Source organism: Rhinolophus sinicus, chromosome 18 (assembly GCF_057876585.1).
Source record: "Rhinolophus sinicus isolate RSI-liver-muscle chromosome 18, RSI-T2T, whole genome shotgun sequence".
Taxonomy (NCBI): Eukaryota; Metazoa; Chordata; class Mammalia; order Chiroptera; family Rhinolophidae; genus Rhinolophus; species Rhinolophus sinicus.
This window is the reverse complement of record NC_142518.1, coordinates 78,656,509-78,669,137: the sequence shown is the minus strand read 5'-3', so window position 1 is coordinate 78,669,137 and position 12,629 is coordinate 78,656,509. Positions and strand designations below refer to the sequence as shown.

Sequence of the window (12,629 nt, the reverse complement as noted above, 5' to 3'; positions counted from 1 at the left end):
GGCAGTCCCTTTTGTTTATTTTTTTCTTTTGTTTCCCTTTCCTGAGGAAATGTATCATTAAAAATTTACTAAGAGTATTTAATGTCTGAGAGTTTACCACCTGTCTTTTCTTCTAGGAATCTTACAGTTTTGGGTCTTACATTTCAGTTTTTCATCCATTTTGAGTTTATTCTTCTATATGGCATAATTAGGTGGTCTAGTTTCATTTTCTTACATATATCTGTCCAGTTTTTCTATCACCATTTATTAAATAGGCTGTCATTACCCCAATGTAAATTCTTGCTTCCTTTGTCATAGATTAAATGACCATACAGGTATGCATATATTTCTGGGCTCTCTATTCTATTCCGTTGATCTTTATGTGTGTTTTTATCCCAATGCCATGGTGTTTTGATTACTGTAGGCTTGTCATATAATTTGATATCACATAGTGTGATGTCTCCAGCTTTGTTCTTCTTTCTGAGGATTGCCATGGCTATTTGCGGTCTTTTATGGTTCCATGTAAATTTTAGGATCATTTGTTCGAGATCTGTGAAAAATGCCTGTGGTATTTTAATAGGGATTGCATTGAATCTATAGATTCCTTAGGTAGTATGGACATTTTATCTGTATTAATTCTTCCTATCCATGAGCATGGTATATGCTTTCATTTGTTTGTATGTGCTTTAATTTCTTCAATGTTTTATAGTTTTCTGAGTAGAGGTCTTTTACTTCCTTGATTAAATTTATTCCTAGATTTGAGAACAATTTTTTTAAATTAAATTTATTTGGGTGACATTGGTTAGTAAAATTATATAGGTTTCATGTGTACTTTTCTGTAATACATCATCTATATATTGCATTCTGTATTCACCAGCCAGAGTCTGTGCTTCTTCCTTCACCACGTATTTGATCTGCTTTTTCCTGTTCTACCACCACCCATTTTCCCACTGGTAACCACTAAACTGTTGTCTGTGTCAGTGAATTTTTGTTTGTGTTGTTCCTTTATGACTTTCAGTTTTATATCCCACATATGAGTGAAGTCATATGGTTCTTGACTTTTTGTCTGATTTATTTTGCTCAGCATGATAATCTCAAGATCCATCCATGTTTTCGCAAATGTCTGTATTCCATCATGTATATATACCACATCATCTTGGTCCAATCATCTATCAAAGGACACTTTGATTTTTTTTCTGTGTCTTGGCCACCCTGAATAATGCTGCAATGAACATCAAGGTACATGTTTCTTTATAGATAAATGTTTCCCAGTTTCTTGGGTAGATACCCAGGAGAGGGATTGCTGGATCATATGGTAATTTTATTCCTTTTTTCAGGAACCCCTCCATAGGGTTTTCCTTAGTGGCTTCACCAATTTACATTCCCACCAGCCATGTATGAGGGCTCCTAATTCCGTATAACCTCTCCCACACTTTTTATTACTTGTTTTGTTGATAATAGCCATTCTAACAGGTGTGAAGTGGTATCTCATTGTGGTTTTGTTTTGCTTTTCTGTAATAGCTAGTGAATTTCAGCATTTTTTCATATATCTGTTTCCCTTTTGTATGTCTTCTTGGGAGAAGTGTCTGTTCCATACAAATCTGATTTTTGTTGTTGTATTTCTTGAAAAAAAAAAACCTTTGGATTTTTGATCTGGCGGGGCTGTTACCTTAAATATGTATATTGCTTTGGGTAATGTGGCCATGTTAACTACACTGTGTGGATTCTTCCAATCCATGAGTATGGAATATCTTTCCATTTATTCATGTTTTCTTCAATTTCTTATAATAATGGCTTATACTTTTCACTGTATAGGTCCTTCACATCCTTTGTTAAGTTTAGTACTAGGTACTTTGTTTATTTATTTATTTTGGCTGCAATTTGCAGAATAAATTTTTTTATTTCTTTTTGTGAAATTTTATTGTTAGTATATAGGAATGCAATGGATTTTTGTACATTGCTTTTGTGTCCTGCAACTCTACTACATTCGTTTTTTGTTTGTAAAAGTTTTTTGGTAGACTCTTTAGGGTTTTCTATATAAAGATAATGTCAGCTGCAAAAAGTGACAGTTTAACTTCGTTCTCAATTTGGATGCCTTTTATATCTTTCTCTTGCTTGATTGCTCTGGCTAGGACTTCCAATACTATGTTGAGTAACAGTGGTGACTGTGGCATCCCTGTGTTTTCCTGATTTTAGAGGAAAAGTTTTCAGTTTTTAACCATTGGGTATGATATTAGCTGTGGGTTTGTTGTATATGGTCTTTATTATGTTGAGGTACTCGTATACTCATTGATTTAAAAATAAATAGATGTTATATCTTGTCAAATGCTTTTGCTGCATCTATTGATGCCATCGTGATTTTTATCTTTAAAATTATTTATGTGGTGTGTCACAGTGATCAATAGACACATGTTGAATCATCCTTGTTCTCCTTGAATGAACCCTTGTTGATCGTGATGTATAATGTTTGTAGTATATTGTTGTACTTGATTTCCTAGGATTTTGTTTAGGATTTTTGCATCTGTGTTCATCAGCGATATTGGTCTGCAGTTTTCTCTTTTTGTGTTATTCTAATGTGGTTTTTGTATAAGGGTATTATTGGCCTTATAAAATTATTTAGGAAGTATTGCATCTCCTTCATTTTCTTTAGAATAATTTGAGAAGGACAGGTATTAAATCTTTGAATGTTGGGTATAATTCACTAGTGAAGCCATGTGGTCCTGGACTTTTCCTGTTGTGGATTTTTTTTTTGGATGATTGTTTGAATTTTCTTATTCTTGATCAGTGTATTTGGATTTTCCAGTTCTTCGTTATTCAGTCTAGGAAAGTTACATGTTTCTTATAACTTGTTCATTTCTTCTAGGTTATTGAATTTGTTGTTATATAGTCATTCATAGTATTCGTTTGTAATCCTTTGTATTTCTGTGATACCTGTTGTAATTTCTCCTCTTTTTAGTTTAAAGTAAAGTTTATTGAGTGACAATTGTTAGTAAAGTGACATGGATGATGTATTACAGAATTTCTCCTCTTTCATTTCTAATTTTGTTAGTGTCTTTTCTCTATTTTCCTTAATGAGTGTAGCGAAAGGTTTGTCAATTGTATTATTCTTTTCAAAGAACCAGCTCTTTGTTGCATCGATTTTTTTCTATTGTCTTTTTCTCTATTTCATTTAGTTCTGTGAATATTTTCTTTCTTGTTAACTGTTGTATCCTGAAGTCTGTTTTGTCATATACATGAGGTGTAATCACAAAATATCGTGAATGTTTAAATTTTAATAAAATTATTACAGTAGAAGACACATTGCCATTAGTCCTTCTCAAATTACTTCCCCTCTCATCAAACACACTCATGCCATCATTCTTGCCATTTTCTGAAACAGTTCTGGAAGTCCACTTTCGTGAGTGTCTTTACTTCATCCTTTATCATGACAATGCTCCGTTTCACACATAACTTTTTGTTGGGCAATTTCTGTCGAATAAAAACATTACAGTGTGTCCTCTTCCACCTAATTCACCGGATCTGGCACTGTGCGACTTCTCGCTCTTCTCCAAAGTCAAAATAACCATGAAAGGTAAGCGTTTTGAATCAATTTAGGACATTAAGGCAGCCACAACCACGCAAGTAAAGAAATTCACGAAAAAGTACTTCCAGAAGTGCTTCAGAAAGTGGCAAGAGTGATTGAATAAGTGTGTTCAAAGTGAGGGGTGGTGTTTTGAGGGGTATTAGTGGCAATGTGTCTTTTTCTTCAATAATTTTTTTTTAAATTTAGGCAATCACCATAGGTTTGATCAAACCTTGTAAGTATGACAACAACCGCTTTCATTTGGATGCCGTTTGTTTGGAGTATCGTTTTCCACCCTTTCACTTTGAGTCTGTATTTGTCCTTGTAGCTGAGATGTGTCTCTCGGCGGCAGCATATGGTTGGGTTTTGTTTTTTGATCCAATCTGCTACTCTGCGTTTTTATTTGTGAATACAGTCCATTTACTTTTGGGGATGATTATTGATATGTGAGCATTTTCTATAGCCATTTTACCTTTTGTTTTCTGGTAGCTCAGTGTCTTCATTCTTTCTTTGCCTTTTTGTTTCTCTCTGTTATTTTAGTGTGGTGGTATTCTATGATTTTTTCCCCTCTATTTCCTCTTTTATATGTTATGTGGGTCAGTTCAGGATTTTTTTTTTTTTTTGAGTGGTTTCCATTACATTCATGTAAAAGAAAGGTTTATATATACAGTAGTCCTATTTTTTCAGCATGCTTTTTATCTCCATTCCACTTTGCAAATTCAGACCTTTCGACTCTCCCCTTTTATGTTGCTGTCACAAATTATTCCTATTTATGCTGTGAGTTCATTTCTGAGTTGCAGTAGCAAATTGTCTTGTTTTATTCCTTTTTTATGTTTTCATCTTTTTACCCTTTATGTTATGTTTCAGTGTACAGTCCCCTATTCTGTGTGGGGGTTGACATTTCCTGCTTTTGTCTGTCTGTTAGTAATCTTGCTGGTGGTTTTGTATTCTTTTGTCTTTATGTTTCACGTCAGATAGCCTCCTTCAGTATTTCTTGTAATGCAAGCCTTGTGGTAGAAAATTCTCTCAGCTTCTGTATGTCTGGGAAGGTCTTTATTATCTAAACGATAACTGCGGGATATATTATTTTCACTCGTAATTTCTCTGTTTCAGTAGTTTGAATATTTGATTCCACTCCATCCTGGTTTAAGAGTTTCTGCTGAATAGTCTGTTCATAATCTAATGGCCTTACCTTCCTTGGAGAAGGCCTGTTCGTACTGATATAATTAGGTGTTGTGTTTGCTTCTGGAATTCGAGGATCCAGTCCTTTCCATAGTTTTTGACGGTCTCCTCAACTGCTTGAATAGTCTCTCTGTGCCCTTCTCCCTCTCTTCTTCTGGTATACCAATCATGGTTATATTGCTCTTTTTGATGGTGTCAGAAAGTTCTTGTATAGTTTTTTTGTTTCTTTTAACTCTCAAGTCTCTCTCTCTTTTTCCATCTGTATCATTTCCAGATTTCTGTCTTTGATATCACTAATTCTTTCCTTCATCTGGTAAGTTCTATTTCCTACCATGGCTATTTCATTCTTCATCTCTTTTATTGAGCTCCTCAGCTCCAGAATTTCTATTTGCCACTTTTTAAATATTTCAGTATCTTTGGTAAAATATTCACTACGTTCATTGATTTTTATTTCTGAATTCATTAATCTGCCTATCTGAGTTTTCTTGCATCTTGTTGAGGTTTTTCAGAAATGGAATCTTGAATCCTCTGTCTTGTAAGTCACATATTTCCTTGTCTTTAAGGGTTGTTTTTTTGGGGTTTTTTTTTGAGATTTTCAATTTTTTTCTTGAGCTGTCTTGTTTCCTTGTTTATTCATAGCAATAGATGAATTATTTTTTTCCTGAGCATCTGCAAAAGTTGCATGCAACAGGTTGATATGAAGAGCTCTTTCCTTTGCTTTCCGGTAGATGATGATGGAGCATTTTATTTTATTTTCTGTCTTGTTCCAACTTCTCCTTGGTGGGACATTTCCTGGAGAGGTGGGCTTCTCCTCTGTGACCAGTTTGCCTTTGTCTCAAGGCACCACCCCCATGGGATGATGTGGTGGGTGATGGGTTTCTGAGCCTCTGAAATCCCCGTGCTACTCCTGCAGCCAGATGCAGAGGTGTGCGTTACAGCAGCCCTTGGTGCTCGTGCTGTGATCAGCCGGTAAAGGAGGGGGCAGGTTGGCTGGGGATGCGGTGGGCACATCTGTGGCCGTGCTCTCTTTCAAGCACTGGCCTCTGCCAGACCACAGCTGCCTCCATCATAGAGTTCTTTCCCTGTCACCAGAATTAGCCGCACTGTGCGTCTGCTAGTTAGGAAGTGTCTCCATTTTCCAGGGCTGTAGATATTCTGCTCTTAAGTGCGACACTGCTATCTCTCTTTCTCTCTCTTTTTTTTCTTTCTTTCTGGGGCTTGCTGCTAGCTCTGGCAGGGTACCATGGAGGGAGCTCTGGGAAGGTGTTGATTGGTAGTCAGGCTTTGTAGCTTTGTTTTCTACCTGGCAGTTAAGGCTGTTACACCACAGTTATCAGAGCCGTTCTGTATTTTGTTTTTGCCCCATCACATATAATACATAACTTATTATATGCTGATTCCCTCAGGTAGGATTTTTGGGGCCACAGAAGGTGCTCCTGCACTCAATCCTCCCTTTTCCCAGGACTGCAGTGGGCTCTGGTCTGTGTCTTATGACCCCTGTCTCTGTACTTTGCCTTCCCTCCTCCCATGTGTGCCCCAGTTCACCCACCTTAAGATATCTAGATTCGCAGAACTCTCAGAGATGTTTGTGTGTTGTATTGGGAATCCTTTGTTGAAATGTAGCTGTCAATCTGTTGTAACTTCTAGGGGAGATATCAAGGAGTACCCCTTAATCATCATGTTTTTGACAGCTGGTATTTTATTTTTTTGATGCAGTTATAAATGGGATTGTCATCTTAATTTCTCTTTCTGATAGTTCATTATTGGTGTTTAAAATGCAACCAGTTTCTTAATAATTCATTAATTGCCGTGAAAACCAAGGTAACAAGACAGCTCAAAAATAAAATGAAAAGTCTCCAGAAAATGAACTTAAAGACATGGAAATATGTGACTTCGATGACAGAGAATTCAAGATGGCAGTTATGAAAAAACTCAAGGAGATGCAAGAAAACACACAGTCAGTTTAATGAACTCAGAAACACAATCAAAGAACAAAATGAACATTTGACCAAAGAAACTGAAATTTTTAAAAAGAACAAAATAGAATTTCTGGAGATTAAGAACTCCATAAAAGAAATGAAGGATGAAATAGCCAGCTTAGGTAGTACAGTTAACCTGATGGAAAGAATCAGTGACATCTCAGATAGAAATCTGGAAATGATACAGATCAAAGAAGACAGAGACTTGAGAGTTAAAAGAAATGAAACAACTCTACAAGAAATTTTGGACTACATCAGAAAGAGCAATATAAGAATAATGGACATACTAGAAGAAGAAGAAAGAGAAGGGAACAGAGAGTATATTCAAACAAATAGTCGACGAGAACTTCCCAAATTTCTGGAAAGAACTGGATCCTCAAATTCGAGAAGCAAATAGAACCACCTAATTACCTCAATCCCAACAGACCTTCTCCAATGCACATTGTATTGAAGCTGTCAAAAATTAACTACAAAGAAAGAATCCTCAAGGCAGCCAGGGAAAAGAAGATGGTAACTTACAAAGGAAAGCCTGTTAGATTATCATCAGATTTTTCAGCAGAAACTCTACAAGCCAGGAGGGAGTGGAATCAAATATTCAATCTATTGAAATAGGGAAATTATGAGCCAAGAAAAATACACCCAGCAAAGATAACCTGTAGATATGAAGGAGGTATAAAACCTTTCCTGACCTATAGAAGCTGAGGAAATTTTCTAATACATGACCTACACTACAACATATACTGAAGGAGGCTATTTAGCCCGCATAAATAGGGATAATTTGTGACAACCAAAACATAAAAGGGTGGAGAGTAAAGGCCTGAACTGTAATAAAGGAATGGAGAACTTAACCATACTGAAGAAAATGGAATACTCTAAATATGAAGCTTTCCTTTACATAATCTTAATGGTAACCACTCAAAAAATCCAAAACTCAAATATAGAACATACTGAAAGAAGAAACAGGGAAGAATCATAAAATACCAGCACACTGAAATAATAGACAGCAACAAAAAGGCAAACATTGGAGACACAGTCTTACCCGAAAATCAAAGATAGAATGATAGGAAATCCTCACATATCAATAATCACACTAAATGTAGTTGGAATGAACTCACCGATAAAAAGGCCCAGAGTAGCAGATTAGATTGAAAAACTAAACCCAACCATATGCTGCCTCTAAGAGACACATATCAGCTACAAGGATAGACATAGATTCAAAAGGAAACAGTGGAAATTGACACTCCAAGCAAATGGTATCCAGAGAAAATCAGGTGTAGCTATACTGATATCAGATGAAACAGACTACAGGATAAAAAAGGTAACAAGAGACAAAGATGGACATTTCATAACTATAAAGGGGACTATACAACAAGAAGACATAACAGTCATCAATATTTATGCCCCCAATCAGGGAGCACCGAAATATACCCAGCAACTACTAACAGAACTAAAGGGAGAAATTGACCAAAACACAATTATACTAGGGGACTTAAATACATCATTGACAGCTATGGATAGATCATCCAAACAGAAAATAAATAGCAAAATAGCAGCCCTAAATGACACATTAGATGAAATGGACATAATTGACATTTATAGAGCACTTCATCCTAGAACATCAGACTGTATATTCTTTTATAGTGTACATGGAACATTCTTAAGGATAGACCATATACTGGAACATAAAACAAGCCTGAGCAAATTTAAGAACATTGAAATCATACCCAGCGTATTCTCCAATCACAAGGCTTTGAAATTGGATATCACCAAGATATTGGAAGAGAAAACAGGAAAATCCTCAAATAAGTGGAAATAACCATCATACTTTTTAAGAAGGACTGGGTCAAATAAGAAATAAGAGGAGACATCAAATGATGCATAGAAACAAATGTGAATGAAAATACATCCCACCAAAATTTTTGGAATGCAGCGAAAGCAGGTTTAAGAGGAAAATTTATATCAATACAGGCTTATCTCAAGGAAACAAGAAAAATCCTAAGTAAGTAACCTCACGTTACACTTTCAAGAACTAGAAAAAGAAGAACAAATGAAATCCAAATTCAGCAGAAGGAAGGAAATAATAAAAATCAGAGCAGAATTAAATTGAGAACAGAAAGACAATATGAAAAATTAATGTCCCAAAGAGCAGTTTCTTTGAAAAGATTAATACAATTGACAAACCCTTGGCTAGACTCAGCTAAGATAAAAAGAGAAAAGACACTAATAAAGAAAATCAGAAATTAAAGAGGGGATATTATCATGGATGCCACAGAAATACAAAGGATCATCCAAGAATACTATGAAGGACTATATGCCACCAAATTCAATAACCTAGAAGAAATGGACAAGTTCTTAGAAACATATAGCCTTCCTAGTCTGAACCATGAAGAACTGGAAAATCTAAACAGACCGATCACCAGTAAGGATATTGAATGAGTCATCCAAAACCTTCCCAAAAGCAAAAGTCTGGGACCAGGTGGCTTCACTAGTGAATTCTACCAAACCTTCAAAGAGGATCTAATACCCGTCCTACTTAAACTCTCTCAAAAAAATTGAAGGAGTCCATACTTCCTACTTCATTTTATGAGGCCAACATTACCCTGATACCAAAACCTGGTAAGGATAACACGAAAAAAGAAAATTACAGACCAATATCTCTAATGACATATGTGCTCCAATGTTCATTGCAGCTTTATTTACAGTGGCCAAGACATGGAAACAACCAAAGTGTCCTTTAATAGATGAATGGATAAAGAAGTTGTGGTATATATACACAATGGCATACTATTCAGCCATAAGAAAAGATAAAATAGTACCATTTGCAAAAACATGGATCTTGAGATTATAATGCTAACTGAAATAAGTCAGACAGAAAAAGTAGAGAACCATATGATTTCACTGATATGTGGTATATAGGATTGAAAATAACAAAAGAAGAAGACAAACAAATGAGAAAACAAAAACTCACAGACACAGACAATAGTTTAGTGGGTAACAGAGGGTAAGGGGGGAGGGTGGTTGTTGAAGAGGGTAAACGGGGTCAAATATATGGTGATGGAAAGAGAACTGATTCTGGGTGGTGAACACACAATGGGATTTATAGATGATGTACTACAGAATTGTACACCTGAAATCTATGTAACTTTACTAACAGTTGTCACCCCAATAAACTTTTAATTTAAAAAAATGCAACCAATTTCTGAATTTTAATTTTGTATCCTGCTATTTTACCAGATTTATTTATCACTTCTAATAGTTTTTTGGTGGAATCTTTGGGATTCCCTATCTGCAGTGTCATGTCATCTGCAAATAATGACAGTTTTACTTCTTTCTAATTTGCATACATATTGTTTCTTTTTCTTTTCTGATTTCTGTGGCTAAGGACTTTCAATAGTATGTTGAATAAAATTTGTGCATGTGGACATCCTTTTCTTGTTCCTGATCTTAAGGGGAATACGTTTAGGTTTTCCCCATTGAGTATGATGTTAGCTGTGGAATTGTCATATATGGCCTTTATTATGTTTAGATATGTTCCTTGTATTCCCACTTTAATGAGCGTTTTTATCATAAATGGATGTTCGATTTTGTCAAATGCTTTTTCTGCATCTGTTGAGAGAATCATGATTTTTTTTTCTTCTGTTCATGTGGTGTATCTTATTCATTTATTCGCCGATGTTGAACCAACCTTGCATACCAGGAATAAATCCACCTTGAGTATGGTGTATGATCTTTTTAATGTATTGCTGAATTTGGTTTAGTAACATTTTGTTGAGGATTTTTGCATCTATGTCCATCTAGGGATATCAGCCTATAATTTTTTTTTTTTGGTAATGTCTGAGTCTGGTTTTGGAATTAGGGTAATGGTGGTGGCATAATCTTGTGGGATTTTTTAAAAAATAGTTGAACTTTAGTACTATCTTTGCGTTTAGAATTAATGTTTATTATTTGGCTTTTGATAGAATGATTGTGTATTATATTTATATAACCCTATCCTTTGTATTGGTGGGAAAATTAAATCAGCCATGATGGTACCTAAATGATCTGCATCTCTGTATCTTCTCTCTCAGTAAAAGTTAGAAATACACAGGACAATAGCATGGCCAGAAGATTTCCAAGCCCAGAGAAAGGGTTTATGAAAGAATATACATGTAGGCGTGTGTGAGGTTAATTTCATTATAATAGCTAGTGTGCTCATGGGCATGTGATCTAAATAATATTTAAACATGTTTTCTTGTAAAGATCTTCATGGACCAGATGTAGTTTTTGTGGCAATCTTTATATCATGTGTATACACTATTCTCTTTAATAAGTTTTGGAATTAATGCTTTAATTTACTTCTAGGATTCTTAATCATTCAACTTATGGTACAACAAGCAAGCCAAAACAAACTGTGGAATGCATAAAGAGGTATAAAAATATCTTAGTCCTTACATTTAGTAGTCTGCCATAATGAAGTGACCACTTGAGGTAAAACCGACTCAATAGTTAATATTTTATATTGAGACTTGATCCTCCAACAGTGCTCTTCCTGTATATGGGCTTTACTTGAATAATTGATGTTGATTTAATATAACTACATAATTGATCTCTTTTAGTGCTCATACCTGTATTTTGTCTTGATGGTAGAATTATTTATTCATTTATTAATTCAGCATACATTTATTTTATTACTATTACTGCTAGGAATAATGTGTTTCTTTATCATTGATTGTGTTTATTCTCTATAGTTTCCCTTTTTTTTTTTTAAATTGGGTATTACTAAATTCTATATGAATACATGGTCTAAGTCCACATATTTTAATTGTAGAGAAGTAGAAAATTTGTGTTCACTCTTTTGGTGGGTAGAGAAGTACACACAGAAAGAATTAACATTTGTTGAATGCATGTTACATGTTTGCTTTTCTGAGTTCTTTAAATGTATTTTCTCATTTAATCCTCACAATAACTATGAGTTGTTATCCCTATTTTGTGAGAAGACTGAGACTCAGAAATTATCATAACTTGCTCCAGGTCCTACAACTAGTAAATGGTACAGTGAGGATTCAAACCCAGTTGTTTGGCTCCAGACCACCAAGTCTGAACTTGGTTCCAAGAACACTTTGCTTCTTCCACTTCCACACATCCCACTGATGCCTTTTCCTACATACCTCATAGTCGAAACTGAACTTTCTTTTCCCCAAACCTATTTTTTGTCCTCTGTGGTTGCTTGAGTGAATGTAACAGTATGTAGTCACTCAAGTGACTTTGGAGCAACTTTGGAATCATCATATATTCCTCTCTCTTATGCCTCCCCCCATCCAGTCAGTCACAGATAATTATTGCTTCTTAATATTACTTGCATCTATTTCAACCTCTTGTTTTCTATTGCATTTGTGTTGGTTCAGGCCCTATCTTTCCCCACTTGGATTGCTGCAACAATCTCCAGACATTTCCTTTCTTCACTTTTACTTACCTTTAAATCTGTATTCTGCACTGATGTAAGAGTGATAGATCTACGACACAAGTCTGCTACGTGGCTCCCATTTATTATCTTTTAATGGTTCTTTCTTTTAGGATAAAGCTTAAAATGTTTGGCATAACCCATAGGATTGAAGCGAGTTTCTGCCTGCCTCTAGAGCCTCATCTCATGAACTCTTCCACTGGCACCTTTTGCACCTAGGAATAATCCTTCCTTTATTCCAGCATAGTTTCACATCTTTGTGTTCTGTATGGTCTCTATGCTGGGACTGTCTTCTTTTCTTTTTCACTTAGGCTTTCAGAATTCAGTTCAAGCACAAGATGACTTTTTATATCCATGTCTAGAAGCATTCATCTATGTCAAATTTCATTTAACTGGATTTAACCCACTTTCCCCTTTTGCATACTGATTCTGTTCACTTACATATCTCCTTAATGTTTCTGTTGTTACCTTCACTCTCGTTTCCTAT

General features: G+C 35.3%; 1 protein-coding gene across 9 annotated transcripts in view; it reads left to right on the top strand.

Annotated features, from left to right (window-relative positions):
• LRCH2 (leucine rich repeats and calponin homology domain containing 2) overlaps positions 1–12,629 on the top strand; it is a 165,730-nt gene that overhangs the window by 99,210 nt on the left and 53,891 nt on the right. For 8 of the 9 annotated variants that reach the window (XR_016020103.1, XR_012493305.2, XR_012493304.2 and 5 more), the window contains exon 12: positions 11,044–11,109. The exons of the other annotated variant lie outside the window; for it this stretch is intronic. Coding sequence is in view for 5 of the 8 variants with exons in the window: in XM_074323566.2 (XP_074179667.1) it covers positions 11,044–11,109 (66 nt within the window). In the remaining 3 variants the exon portion in view is untranslated. The remainder of the gene's footprint in view (positions 1–11,043; positions 11,110–12,629) is intronic. 9 annotated transcript variants of the gene reach the window in all.